Genomic DNA, 15,953 nt, shown 5'->3' on the forward strand with positions numbered 1-15,953 from the left:
AGGAGGATTATGTTCAAAATCTTTCAAGCTAGGCTTCAGCAATAGGTGAACCAAGAACTTCCAAGTGTACATGCTAGATTTAGAGAAGGTAGAGGAACAAGAGATCAAATTGCCAACATACACTGGATCATAGAAAAAGCAAGGGAATTCCAAAAAAATCTACTTCTGCTTCACTGACTATGCTAAAGCCTTTGACTGTGTAGATCACAACAAACTGTGGAATATTCTTAGTGAGATGGGAATCCCAGACCTCATTACCTGCCTCCTGAGAAACCTGTATGTAGGACAAGAAGCAACAGTTAGAACTGGACATGGAACAACAGACTGGTTCCAAATTGGGAAAAGAGTACATCAAGGCTATATATTGAACCCTCCTTATTTAGCTTAAATGCAGAGTACATCATTCGAAATGCCAGTATGGATGAATCACAAGCTGGAATCAAGATTGCCAGGAGAAATATCAACAACCTCAGATACGCAGATGATACCACTCTAATGGCAGAAAGTGAAGAGGAATTAAAGAGCCTCTTGAAGGTGAAAAAGGAGAGTGAAAAAGCTGGCTTAAAATTCAACATTCATAAAACAAAATTATGGCATCCAGTCCTATCACTTCATGGCAAATAGATTAGGAAAATGTGGAAATAGTGTCAGATTTCATTTTCTTGGACTCCAAAATCTATGCAGATGGTGACTGCAGCCACAAAATAAAAAACACTTGCTCCTTGAAAGAATAGCTATGACGAACCTAGACAGTGTTTTAAAAAGCCAAGACATCACTTTGCTGACGTAGGTCCATATAGTCAAAGCTATGATTTTTCCAGTAGTCATGTATGGATATGAGAGTTGGATCATAAAGAAGGCTGAGCACTGAAGAACTGATGTTTTCAAACTATGGTGCTGGAAAGACTCTTGAGAGTCCCTTGGACAGCAAGGAGATCAAGCCAGTCAATCTTAAAGAAAATCAACACTAAATATTCATTCAAGGACTGCGGCTGAAGTGCCAATACTTTGGCCACCTGATTTGAAGAGCCAACTCATTGGAAAAGACCCTGATGCTGGGAATGATTGAGGACAAGGGAAAAGGGGGTGACAGAGGATGAGATGGTTGAATGGCATCACTGACTCAATGGACATGAGCCTAAACAAACTCCAGGAGATAGTGTAGGAGAGGGAAGCTTGGTATGCTGCAGTTCATGAGGTTTCAAAGAGTCAGACGTGACTCAGTGACTGAACAACAACAACAAAGGGGTGAGTGGGTGGGTGGAGGATGGACCGGGAGTTTGGGGTTAATAGATGCAAACTATTATATGCTGAATGGGTGGACAACAAGGTCCTACTGTATAGCACCAGGAACTATAGTCAATGTCCCAGGATAAACCATAATGGAAAAGAATATAAAAAAGGAAGTATCCGTGTGTACAACTGAGTCACTTGGCTGTATAGCAGAAATTAACACAACGTTGTAAATCAACTATCAGTTCAGTTCAGTTGCTTCTGACTCTTTGAGACCCCATGGGCTGTAGCACCCCAGGCCTCCCTGTCCATCACCAGCTCTCAGAGCTTGCTCAAACTCATGTCCATGGAGTCAGTGATGCCATCCAACCAACTCATCCTCTGTCTTCCCCTTCTTCTCCTGCCTTCAATCTTTCCCAACATCAGGGTTGTTTCCAATAGTTAGTTCTTTTTTTTTAATTAGTTTATTTATCTATTTTTTTAACTTTACAATACTGTATTTGTTTTGCCATACATTGACATGAATCCAGCATGGGTGTACATGTATTCCCCTTCCAGAACCCCCCTCCCACCTCCCTCCCCATCCCATCCCTCTGGGTCATCCTGGTGCACCAGCCCCGAGGGCCCTGTATCATGCATCGAACCTGGACTGGAGATTCATCTCACATATGATAATTTACATGCTTCAATGCCATTCTCCCATATCATCCTGCCCTCACCCTCTCCCATAGAGTCCATAATACTGTTCTACTTATCTGATGTCTTGCATACAGGGTTATCTTTACTGATTAACTAAATACCATATATATGTGTTAGTATACTGTATTGGTGTTTTTCTTTCTGGTTTACTTCACTCTGTATAATAGGCTCCAGTTTCATCCACCTCATTAGAACTGATTCGAATGTATTCTTTTTAATGGCAGAGTAATATTCCATTATGTATATGTACCACAGCTTCCTTATCCATTTGTCTGCTCATGGGCATCTAGGCTGCTTACCCAGTGTTCATCCCAGCACTGTTTACAATAGTTAGTTCTTCACATCAGGTAGCCAAAGTATTAGAGCTTCAGCTTCAGCATCAGTCCTTCCAATGAATATTCAGGACTGATTTCCTTTAGGATTGACTGGTTTAATCTCCTTGCAGTCCAAGGGACTCTCAAGAGTCTTCTCCAACACCACAGTTCAAAAGCATCAATTCTTCAACACTCAGCTTTCTTTATAGTCCAACTCTCACATCCATACATGACTACTGGAAAAACCGTAGCTTTGACTGGATGGACCTTTGTCAGCAGTGTAATCTCTCTGCTTTTTAATATGCTGTCTAGGTTGGTCATAGCTTTTCTCCCAAGGAGCAAGGATCTTTTAATTTCATGACTGCAGTCACCATCTGCAGTGATTTGGGAGCCCCCCAAATAAAGTCTCTCACTGTTTCCACTATTTCCCCTTATATTTGCCATGAAGTGATGGGACCAGATGCCATAATCTCAGTTTTCTGAATGTTGAGTTTTAAGCCAACTTTCTCATGCTCCTCTTTCACTTTCATCAAGAGGCCCTTTAGTTCTTCTCCACTTTCTGCCATAAGGGTAGTGTCACCTGCATACCTGAGGTTATTGTTATTTCTCCCGGTAATCTTGATTCCAGCTTGTGCTTCATCCAGTCCAGCATTTCGCATGATGTACTCTGTGTATAAGTAAAATAAGCAGGGTGACGATATCAGCCTTGACATACTCCTTTTCCTATTTGGAAGTAGTCTGTTATTCCGTGTCCAGTTCTAATTGTTACTTCCTGACCTGCATACAAATTTCTCAGGAGGCAGGTAAGGTGGCCTGGTATTCCCATCTCTTTCAGAATTTTCCAGTTTGTTGTGATCCACACAGTCAAAGGCTTTGGCATAGTCAATGAAGCAGAAGTAAATGTTTTTCTGGAACTCTCTTGCTTTTTCTATGATCCAATGGATGTTGGCAATTTGATCTCTGCTTTTTCTAAATCCAGTTTGAACATCTGGATGTTCACGGTTCAAGTACCGTTGAAGCCTGGCTTAGAGGATTTTCAGCATTACTTTGCTAGCGTGTTAGATGAGTGCAACTGTGCAGTAGTTTGAACATTCTTTGGCATTGCCTTTCTTTGGGATTGAAATAAAAACTGACCTTTTCCAGTCCTGTGGCCACTGCTGAGTTTTCCAGATTTGCTGGCATAATGAGTGCAGCACTTTAACAGCATCATCTGTTAGGATTTAAAATAACTCAACTGGAATTCCATCTCCTCCACTAGCTTTGTTGTAGTGATGCTTCCTAGGACCCGTTTAACTTCACATTCCAGGATGCCTGGCTCTAGGTGAGTGATCACACCATCATGGTAATCTGGGTGGTGAAGATCTTTTTTGTATAGTTCTTCTGTGTGTTCTTGCCACCTCTTCTTAGTATCTTCTGCTTCTCTTAGGTCCATACTATTTCTGTCCTTTATCGTGCCCTTCTTTGCATGAAATGTTCCCTTGGTATCTCTAATTTTCTTGAAGAGATCTCTAGTCTTTCTCATTCTGTTGTTTTACTCTATTTCTTTGCATTGATCACTGAGTAAGGCTTTCTTATCTCTCCTTGCTATTCTTTGGAACTCTGCATTCAGATGGGTATATCTTTCCTTTTCTCCTTTACTTTTCACTTCGCTTCTTTTCACAGCTATTTGTAAGGCCTCCTCAGACAACTATTTGCCCTTTTGCATTTCTTTATCTTGGGGATGGTCTTGATCACTGACTCCTGTACAATGTCACGAACCTGTATAATGTCATGAACAGTGGAAGTAACAAATAGATTCATGGGATTAGATCTGGTAGACACAGTGCCTGAAGAACTGTGGATGGAGGTTCGTGAAATCAACTATACTTCTATTAAAAATAAATATAAATGTGATATATACATCCAATGGAATACTATTCACTGATTAAAACAGGATAAATTTTGAAATACACTAAAAATAAATAAATAAAAATACAAGAATTCATCTCCAGACACACTGTCACTATGCACAAAAAATGTATAATCATAATGATATTCAAATTAAAACCACATCAAAATACCACTAGAATAGCTATAATCCAAAAGACAATACCAAATATTGGCACAAATGTGGAGAAATTGGTAACCTCATATACTGCTGATAGTAAATGTATAGCCACTTCAGAAAAGCAGTTTTATAGTTTTTTAGAAATTAAACAGACGTTTACAAATAATCCAATGCCACGCCTACGAATCTACCCCAAAAGAAATGAAAACCTATGTTCACAAAGAATTGTTCACAGCAGCATTATTCATAATAGCCAAAAGCTGGAACCAGTCTGGTAAATAGATTTAAGAAAATTTGGGATATCTACACAATTTAGTATTCATTCATGAAAATAACAATTCAATGTAAAGACATTTCAAACAGCCTTGCACCTAAGTATAATCTGAATGTTCCCTGGAATTCACCTGCCCAAGGGTAAGATGAGGGTCACATTTTCATCAACAAAGAGAATGTTACCATTTGGAAGCTGAGTCATTGGAGAATCTTGACTGTCCCTGCCCACAAGTCTCTTCCAGTTATTTCTAGACATCCCCAGGTGATATCAATATTTCATACAAACTTAAGTACTAGTCCATTCTTGTTTTATTCTAAATTTAATTCCACAAAGATCTGTTGAATGATAATATTATGTCATGACTCTGGGGACACAATGATAAAGTAACCTTACCTCCAGGGAGGGGTAAACATTGAGAGACACTAAACAACACTTAATTTTTCTCCAAAATGTTCCTAGCCAGTACTAGTTCCCACATGAAATGACTAGCTGCCAGTGCCTACATGGAAAGGTTGTTTCCTTGCTGTTCTACCAGATATTAGTAGTCCTGAGGGACGCTGCTGATATTATAAAAAGACTGGAATAAGATCTTTCTCCATCTCCTGTCAAGCTTCTTCACTTGAGATCTGAATTGCTTACAAGGTCCTTCATCAACATCAGTCCCTCACCTGCTCAGGCAACCTGAAAAATAATATGATCTTCCTTCCTTTCCTTTTTGTTTCCACTATGATACACTTATACAACTGCCTGTGAACTTATGCATATAGATGTCTGGGCTAGGTGTCAGCTACACAGACACATATTTTTCTCAGTAAAGTCCAGCATGACAGCTCACTGCATGAGATGTAATCAGTTACCAGAGGTGAAAGAAAAACCTATTTTTATTTTGATTTTTAACTTTAACGTGTGTGAAGTTTAATGTTCCTTAAAGAAACATTATGTCAGAAGACTGCTCATTTTAATATAAGGTATGTGTATGACCCAGACATGTATCTACATTTAGGTGTATTAACAACAAAAAAACTCATAATAATAGCTGGCCTGAATGAATCAGAGTTCAATTATGGAAATTACTAATGGCAAAATGTTCATGGAAAATGTTATATCAATAGCAGACTCTCAGAAATGTTGTATTAAAACTTCCCAGCTTTCATGTATAGATTATTTCAATCAGCCTTTATTTTTTAATGATTTATTTTATTGAACTTAGTTGATTTATTAATGCTCTCCTTTCTTATACCTTTGAGTATGAAACTAATTTTTTCAGTTGCCTTACAGATTCAAACAAGAAAATGAGCAATATGGAGACATATCATGTTGTGTCCTGTTCCCACACACAATCACTTTTTTAACTTTTTAAATAATTTTTAAAAATTTAATTAGTTGCCAAGGCATGTGGAATCTTCCTGGACCAGGGATCGAACCCATGTGTACCCTGCATTGGCAGGTGAATTCTTAACCACTGGATCATCAGGGAAGTCCACATAATCACTTTAATAATGATTGAAATGGGCTTTGAACAAGTGGGATGTGAGTAATCCTGTAGTGTCTCTAATACCCAAAGCAGTGCAGATACAGAGATACAGGTTTGCCTTCTTCTCATAGGGCTATAGTTACCAAGTCTACAAGATTAGCCACAAAGACTACTCTCTAAATCACACATTCAATCGGAATATAATTTTAAATCAGGTTTATTGATGTGTAATTTACATATAATAAAGTTCACCCATTTTAATTGTACAGTTTGATGAATTTTGACAAACATGTATACACCATCACAAAGAAAAAGAAAGTTTTTTTAAAGTTTTTTAAAGAAAAGTTTCCTCATGCTCTCTTACAGTCAATCTTTTCCCCTCTTCTACTTCCTTACTTAGCATAATACTTCTGACATACCTCCATGATGTTACATCATCAGTAATTGGGGTTTTTTATTATTACATAGTATTCCATTTTATGAATATAGCACAATTTATCCTTTTGCCAGTTGATAGTCATAAGGTTGCTTCTATTTGGGGACTACTGTAAACAAAGCTACTATGAACATTTGTGTACAGATCTTTGTGTGGACATATATTTTCATTTCTTTTGGGTAAATACCTAGAAATGGGATTAGTGGGTTATAAAGTAATGACATATTTAACTTTATAAGAAATTTTCCCAAGTGGCTGTAATATCTTTAAATTTCTCCTAACAAAGTTTAGCAGTTTTAGCTGTTCCATATCTTTGTCAATGCTTGGTATTGGTCTTTTTTAATTAAGTCATTCTAGTATCTATTGATATTTCATTTGTGATTTTTAATTTGCATTTTCTTAATGACTAACAATATTGAGCAAACTTGCATTTGTTTATTGATCATTCATCTATGTTTTTTTGATGAAGTGTCTATTCCAATCTTTTATTCAGTTTTTACTGATAATGTCATCTTTTTTATTGAGTTTAGCTGTGTATTCTGAATATAAGTCCTTTATTAGATACACATTTTACAAATACTTTTGCCCAACCTGTGGTTTCTCCTTTCATTTTCGTGAGTATTTTAGAAAAGCAAAAGTTTTAAATTTTGAAGTATTCAAAATTATCATTATTCTTTTACCATTCTTCCTAAGAAATCTTTGCCTAAACAAAGGTACAAAAATTTTATATGTGTTTTTCCCTATGTTTACTTCCACAATTCTTAGTTTAGCTCTTAGATTTAGGTTTTATAACCCATTTCAAGTTAATTTTCATATACAGTGTGAGGTTGGGATTGATACTCATATTTTCCATATGGATATCCAATTTTTCCAGTTCCATTTGCTTAAAAGACTGTCCTTTCCCACTGAACTACATTTAAAAATCAGTTGACTGTAGATGTGTTGGTCTGTTTCTAGATTCTATTTTGTTCATTGATCCATTGGTTCCAGTACTACATAGACTTCATTATAGTGGCGTTATAGTAAATCTTGAAATTAAATAGTATAAGATCTCCAGCTTTGATCTCCTCTTTCAAATTGTTTTGGCTTGTTTAAAACAAATTGTTAGCTTTTATTTCCATACACATTTTATAATCATCTTTTTAATTTCTACCCAAAAAAGTCCACTGGAGTTTTGATTGAACTCACATTGAATCTCTAGATAAATCTGGAGAGAACTGATATTTTAAAAATATTTAGTCTTCTGATCTGTGAATACGGTACAGCTCTTCTTTTGTTTGTGTCTTCTTTAATTTCTCTTAACAATTGTTTTCAGTGCACAGATCTTGCACATATTTTGTGTTAAATTTATCCCCTAGGTATTTCACGTTTTATGCTAAATTAAATGTGTTTTTATTTTGATTTCCAGTTGTTCATTGTTTACACTATAATTTTAAGAAAGAGTCAGATGCAGCATTCTGAGTGGTATGGATTGAAAACAAAAGAAAACATGGTCCTAAATGATAATAATTTCTAATGAAGAAGAAATTATAGCAATAGAATCACTGAATAACAAAGCAAATGAAAGAATCATGAATACTGTTAGCAGTCACTTTTATAGTCAAGCATGGAAATTATTATATATTCATAATGAATGATAATACAAATAACCAGAGACCAGTAAAGAAGAAAAGGCCCTGGAGCTAGAGTCAGGAGGCCCAGACTTGACTTGTCACCTGCATACTTAAAAAGTATATAGTCCAAGATAGATAAACCTCGACAAACATTTCCTTCTTTCTCATTTTTTATTCAACTAACAGTTGGTGAGTGTTCATAAAGAGCCAAACACTAAGCTAAGTGCCACTAAATGGGACAAATGCTATACTCCATATCACTAAGGAGTTATAATGAAAGCTCAAATGAAAAAGAGTTATATGAAATATTTTGGTAAACTAAAATATAAATTTAATGTGCTATTATTTTTATTATAATTATAACATAAAATCTTCATTTTGTAAGTGTTATTACTTTAATACAGAGCTCATACCAAAATAAGAAAGTATCTCTGGAAAAAAAATTAAATGGATTATAGCTAGAGAATTCTAAAATTAATCACTCCATGACACATCAAAACCCTATCTCTTCTATTAACCTGTAATCGAATGATAAAAGTACTATGTAAATCCACAGATATGGATGAAGCCTGATGTCATTTTTAAACCCTGCAAAAGGAAAGAATGGGCTTGAAACTTATAAAACTCTTCCTTCCAGATGAAGGAGGTAGGCTTATTAATTTCTATTAATAGGAGACCTTCTGCTGACAATTTTTCTATTAGAAACCTGGCAAGCTCACAGAGATGACAGATGGACTGAGAATTCAGAAGTATGCCAAAAACTTTATGTAAAGTGATGTAGTCAAAAAATATGCCAGTTTCCTCAGTTATAGATTAATATCCAAATTAAAATATTCCATGTTTTTGGTCAGTATATAATATTTGTTGCTCGAAAACTACTATTTTGATCTTTGTGTCTTTTTAAGGTTTGATTCTCATAAAGGTTTCTGGTGTCAGTTACTGGAAGAAGGTAAAACAAAATGCCTTGGAAAGAGCAAAGGAAGAAAATACCCTCCAATGGATCCTGATGTAAGTATAGAGCTTAAAAATACAAACTAAATAAGCAAAATGATACATAAAAATATATCTATTTTCTTAGAAAAATGATTAAAATAAAAAACTCACTTTATAAAAATAAAAAGTAACATTTGGATTGGACGCATCCCGCTCACTTGTTGATTTTTCCAGTGATATATTACCTGTCATGCGAGAATAAAGGCCATTTTGAATCAGAACAAAGAAGGCAACATCTCATTCCAAAAAGAGATACATTCACAGAAATTTTAGCACTAAAAATATTAACTGAAACCAGGGCAGGAAATATATCAACTGGAAATTGAAAATAGGACCAAAAGATTTTATTTTCACTAAGTCTCTCTGTAGTGGTAAATGTGGCCTGCATAATAATATTAATTACTGGTATACTAAGTTTTGAATTGCTAATATGATAATAAGATTAAAGAATTAATATATTTCCCAAATGTATAACATACTAGCAGATAATTTAGGCTCTGGAGAATGGAGACACCCAAACTTTGCAATAAACATGTAACACGTCATGTTTATTCTGTTCCAAATGGTGACATGGCCATGGTGGTCACTTAAAGCTAGTTTTCCCAATTTGCTGGCCCTGTATTTTCACTTTAAAGCTTACTACACATATATTAAAATTTATTAATATTTTGAGTTCATAATCAGCCCAGTTAATGTGCGGTTTGGACATAAGACTGCAAGTAGATTGATTTTATTAAAAAAAAAAAAAACTAACTCAAAAATTAAAACATTATTTGAGACTGTTTTCCCACGATGTTTAATATATTGTGGTAACTAAGAATCCTACAGTGGTCTGAGAATCTTAACGTGCTCTGAACTTATCTGAATCCTTTTTAATACTTGAAGACTTTCAGGACCATTTTTTTTTTATTATTCCAATCTGATAGAGACAGAGCTTTGTCCTCACTAAGCTCATAATTAAATTCTATCTAAAAGACATTGTGGGGGTTCTTACTGTTGTTTTGATAAACAAAGGGTACTCTCAGAACTACAGTTTCCTTTGGTGGATTATTAAAATATACCTTCAGAGCACTATGAAAACAATACACATTAATAAATATTCAAGGGTGATTTCCATAGCATTTCAAGACAGCAATATAAAATGTTTCATTTTCATGTATGTGAAAGCTATTTCTCTGTATATTTACTGAAACTAAAACATTTAAGACACTGTAGAACATCTTTCTTAGCATTTTATTTTACTCCCATCAAACACATACTGAGACATGATATTAAATTCATGGTAGAAAAAGATTAAAAAACCAGAACTTTTCAGGGTATCACTAGTTCCATATCTCTAAATAAGGTTTCTATGTAATACATTCCTAAGATGTTTTTTCTCAAGCACCTCTGACATCAGATATGTGGGTTTTCCATACCAAGCAATTCTGTAATTTTCTGCAGACACCAGGTAGGTGTCCTACAATTTCATCCAATTCTGACACCAACTACCCAGGATTAAGCACAGTCCCCACAGATTGAGGGCTCAGTCCCACAGAACTGCCCCCTTCAGACTCCAGTAGCAAGCAGTGGGGCCCCAGGTTATTCACACATCTGTCCAACTTGGCTACAAATCAGAGGCTCCCAAGGATTCCTCCCCAGGTTTTATGATTTGATATAATGACTCACATGCCCAAGAAATACTGTACTTCCTATTATTATAAATGGAGAGGTACACAGGACAAGGTCCAGAAGGGTCCTGAGCACCAGGGCTTCTCTAGCAACCAGCCCCCGTCTGAAGCTATCTAGGGACCCATAGGAGTCACCATTAGCATAAACTTAGGCAAAGTTTAAAGGAACTTACTGTATATAACAAAAGACACTCTTTTCACCCCTGTAACTCAGGAAATTACAAGGTTCTTAGGAGCTCTCTGCCAGAACCAGAGTCAAAACCAAATTTATTTTTCTTATTATATCATAATATTGATACATATGGATTTATTTGAGGGAGTAGGGTGGCTGACTTCATACAGATAATGCCCAGACAGGAGGCGAGAGTAAGGCATCTTTCCTGGGGGTAATGAAAACACAAATGCGTAGAACAGATTCGAGTAAGCAGTAAGTCACCACACTGCTTGCTTCTCCTTCTACTACAGAAAAAAGATCAGCACCCTTCCCCACAAGTATCACCAAACCATCATAGGATACAATTGATCCTAGAAATTAAGATTTGGTGGATTATTTGTCTTCCACTTTGGCTTTGTTTATCAAAATGTATTATAGGAAAGGAATAAAAGCTGACATTTTGAATGAACCATTTAGTCAATTACCTCTCCAAATCAAAAGCACTTTATAGTTTCTTTAATAATAGTCCAATAAACAACCTGATACTGAATTTATTATATGATTCCTTCTTTTATCATGTTTTATATTATAGAAGTATACATTATTATTCCTTTTATTACATTAATTTCATGTGAGTTTCCACAAAATGAACTACACTGGCATATATTAGCATATATTCTATATTCTATCTGATTTGCCATCTAAAATAGTAGCCTTTCTGAATAATCATCAGATAACAATGTATGTACAATAAATTCTGCATATCACTGAATTCTGTCCTAGTAATTTTTGGCCTGAACATACTAGACTCTCAAATAGGACGCGTTGTACTTTACAAATCTCCTATCAGTTATCTTGCCATATGAGGGAGCAGAAGAAGGGGTACTTGATTATGGGGACCAACATACTCAACAGGGCACAGGACAAGTGTTTGGCTGCTGATACAGGCTGTCAGGTTTGAAAATAATGCCAAAAAAGCCAATACATTGAGATGTAGTTGAGATGATCCTCAGTATCAGGAGGTACGATACTGATATGAAACTCCAAGGGAATGTAGGAAGGATGTGGATCTCAGGAGGTTCGATTCTAAAGTTAGTTGAGATGTTGGAGAAGCCTTTCTCACATGGGAAATATTGGGGAGCAAGCTGGCAGGATGTGGGCAGTCCCAGGCTGCTGTTGCCCCAGGGCTTCATTCATAAAGAGGAACAATGCAAAGGGAGATGTTAGGAGAGAACACAGTGGGGAAGCCTCTACACAAAGGCCTTGGGCTCAGCCCTGGATTCCAGGTCTGGTTGGCAGCAAAGGAGGCACAGAATGATCAGGCCCCCAGACAGAGGATCTGGGAATGTTTTGTCTCCACCTTTCTCTGGCCAGGGTGTGCTAGCTGGGCCTGTCGGTGGTTTTAGAGCTGATGACTGAGGAGACCAAAACAGAGAAAAGCAGGGAGACTGACACATGAGGCACACAAAGGTGTGGGGTTCTCCTTTGATCGCCTGTCAGTGGTTTTAGAGCTGATGACTGAGGAGACCAAAACAGAGAAAAGCAGGGAGACTTGACACATGACCACACAAGGTTTGGGTTCTCCCTCGATTGCAGTGATGGTTACAGTATAGCACAGATGGTCAGTCTTGTTCCAGTGACTGTAATTACTGCAAAAACCACTATGTTACATTGAAGTTATCAACATAAAATGACGTTTTTCTATGGCATTTAAGATGGGGTACCAGATATGATATTTTAAGAGAACAGCAGAAGAAAATAAGATTAATTTAAAATTAATCTTTTAAAGATTCAACTGAACTGAACCCTCAGAATAGTAGAGTGGAGAGGTACAGATAAAGATCCAGAAACCCACCCTCCATGACATTCCCAACCACAGTCATTTGAAATACATATGAACCCCACCAAACACCACTTACAACACAGCACTTTCCATTTCTTACAATTTAAATTATTAAAATATTTTCCTTTATTTAAGGAAAATCTACCTCCTTGTAAATCAGGATAGTTTACAAGGCATTCCTTTCCTTCCTTGGGTCAAATAGTGAAAATATATCAGGTTATAGGTTTATCTGATTTACCTACTATATTTTTAAGGTTTACCACAGTACTGTTTTAACAGTGAGTGTTTTGTGTATGCCTTAAAAGTGCTCTTAAGAAAATATTATCTTCAAATTCTACATGTAAATGAATGATGACAAGAGTGTTTTATTTTATAGATTTACCAACTCTTGCTCCAAAGCCAGAATGGTTTTAATAGAGCATAATACTGGAACCAATCAGTTGTTACAGCTATATTTCTAAACTCAATCTAGCTACTTGAACATTTAATTCTGCACAAATAAACCACATGTTTAACACAAAAGCCTTTTCCCTAGTGAAAACATTTATGTGTTTGGACTGTGTATTTTGAAGAACAGAGTCACTGTGTTTTGTTGTTCAGCTGCTAAGTCATGTCTGACTCTTTGTAACTCCATGGACTGCATCACGCCCCAGTCCTCTGTCCTCCAGTATCTCCTGGAGTTTGCTCAAATTCATGTCCATTGAGCCAGTGAAACTATCCAACCATCTCATCCTCTGCCACTCCCTTCTACTTTTGCCTTCAATTTTTCTCAGCATCAGGATCTTTTCCAATGAGTCAGCTCTTTTGCATCAGGTGGCCAAAGTACTGGAGCTTCAGCTTCAGCATCAGTCCTTCCAGTGAATATGCAAGGGTTGATTTCCTTTAGGATTGACTGGTTTAATCTCCTTGCTGTCCAAGGGACTCTCAACAGTATTTTCCAGCACTGCAGTTCAAAAGCATCAATTCTTCAGCACTCAGCCTTCTTTATGGTCCAACTCTCACATCCATACATGACTACTGGAAAGACCATAGCTTTGACTAGATGGACCTTCCAGATGTTTTTTCTAGAACTCTCTTGCTTTCTCCATGATCCAGCAAATGTTGGCAATTTGATCTCTGGTTCCTCTGCTTTTTCTAAATCCAGTTTGCACATCTGGAAGTTCTCAATTCACGTACTGCTGAAGCCTAGCTTGAAGGACTTTGAACATAACCTTACTAACATGTGAAATGAGAACAACCATACAGTAGTTTGAGCATTCTTTGGCATTGCCTTTCTTTGGGATTGGAATGAAAACTAACCTTTTCCAGTCCTGTGGCCACTGCTGAGTTTCCAAATTTGCTGACATATTGAGTGTAGCACTTTAACAGCATCATCTTTTAGGATTTGAAATAACTTAGCTGAATTTCCATCACCTCCACTAGGTTTGTTCATAGTAGTGCTTCCTAAGGTCCACCTGACTTCACATTCCAGGACGTCCAGCTCTAGGTGAGAGACCACATCATCGTGGTTATCTGGGTCATTAAGAACTTTCTTGTATAGCTCTTCTGTGTATTCTTGCTATCTCTTCTTAATCTCTTCTGCTTCTGTTAAGTCCTTACTGTTTCTGTCCTTTATCATGCCCATCCTGGCATGAAATGTTCCCTTGAGATCTCCAGTTTTCTTGAAGATAACGCTAGTCTTCCCCATCCTATTGTTTTCCTCTATTTAACAAGGCCTTCTTATCTCTCCTTGCTCTTCTCTGGAACTCTGCATTCAGATGGGTATATTATTCCCTTTCTCCCTTGCCTTTCACTTCTCTTCTTTCCTCAGCTATTTGTAAAGCCTCCTCAAACAACCACTTCAGCTCCTTGCATTTCTTTTTCATTAGGATGGTTTTGGTCATTGCCTTGGGTACAATATTACAAACTTCCATCCATAGTTCTTCAGGCACTGTCTACCAGATCTAATCCCCTGAATATATTTGTTACTTCCACTATATAATCATAAGGGATTTGATTGAGGTCAAAGCTGAGTGGGCTAGTGATTTTCCCTACTTTCTTCAGTTTAAGCATGAATTTTGCAATAAGGAGTTCATGATCTGAGCCACAGTCAGCTCCAGGTCTTATTTTCGCTAACTGTATAGAGCTTCTCCATCTTTGGCTGAAAAGAACATAGTCAGTATGATTTCATCACCATCTGGTGATGTCTGGTAGAGTCATCTTTTGAGTTATTGGAAATGCTATAACTAACATGTTCTCTTGACAAAATTCTGTTAGGTTTTGTCCTGTTTCATTTTGTACTTCAAGGCCAAACTTGCCTGTTATTCTGGGTATCTCTTGACTTCCTACTTTTGCATTTCAGTCCCCTGTGATGAAAAGGATGTCTTTCTGGGGTGCTAGTTCTAGAAAGTGTAATAGGTATTCATAGAACCAGTCAACTTCAGCTTCTTTGGCATCAGTGGTTGGGGCATAGACTTGGATTACTGTGATATTGAATGGTTTGCCTTGAAAACGAACCAAGATCATTCTGTCATTTTTGAGGTTGCACCCAAGTATTGTATTTTGGACTCTTTTGTTGACTATATTGTGCTAAATAAATAGTCTGCATGCTTAAAATCAATTTTAAGCCACTATGTAAATATCTATAGAAATAAATAAACATCGTCAAAGTATATGAAGTATACTCTAACAAATAAAATTGAATGTCCTTGTATCTCCTCCTCCCACCTCAGAGCAGAGCATTTCTATCCAGCTACTATCGTGACCACAACGTGGAACTCTCTAAGCTGCTGCACAGACTGGGGCAGCCTCTGCCGTCCTGGCTGAGGCAGGAGCTGCAGAAAGTGAGATAGCACTGTGAGAAAGCTCAAGAATGCATCTCCGTGGAATGCTCACCTCTCCCAGAGCTTCCAGGAGCTACCAAAAGGTGGTTTAAAAATATACCTCTTCAAATGAGAAAAGAAAAACAAAGTTCTTTCCATGTGCTGGCACATGGATGATTAGAAACAAAACAAAACTAAAAGTATTTGTTACAAGCCTTGAGGCCTATGGCCTTTCTCTTAACCCATATCTGAGCCTGTGGGGTTATTGGAGACTACTGTGCACTTATGTGTTCATCAATAGCAACCAATATAAATATCAAATACCAATGCAGAACTGTTCCATTTCGTAGTAATATTTACACTTTTATATATCAACTAAGATTATGTCTCTGTAGACTTTTA

General features: G+C 36.8%; 1 protein-coding gene across 1 annotated transcript in view; it reads left to right on the forward strand.

Annotated features, from left to right (window-relative positions):
- LOC145504500 (bifunctional heparan sulfate N-deacetylase/N-sulfotransferase 3) overlaps positions 1 to 15,699 on the forward strand; it is a 179,151-nt gene extending 163,452 nt beyond the window's left edge. Inside the window, exons 13-14 of the mRNA XM_081485496.1 lie at positions 8,996 to 9,098; positions 15,462 to 15,699. Of these exons, the coding sequence (XP_081341622.1) occupies positions 8,996 to 9,098; positions 15,462 to 15,581 (223 nt within the window). The 3' untranslated portion in view covers positions 15,582 to 15,699. The remainder of the gene's footprint in view (positions 1 to 8,995; positions 9,099 to 15,461) is intronic.
- Positions 15,700 to 15,953: the final 254 nt, after the last annotated feature.

This window comes from Giraffa tippelskirchi, chromosome 1 (genome assembly GCF_054371585.1).
Source record: "Giraffa tippelskirchi isolate mGirTip1 chromosome 1, T2T-mGirTip1v1.2.pri, whole genome shotgun sequence".
Classification (NCBI taxonomy): domain Eukaryota; kingdom Metazoa; phylum Chordata; class Mammalia; order Artiodactyla; family Giraffidae; genus Giraffa; species Giraffa tippelskirchi.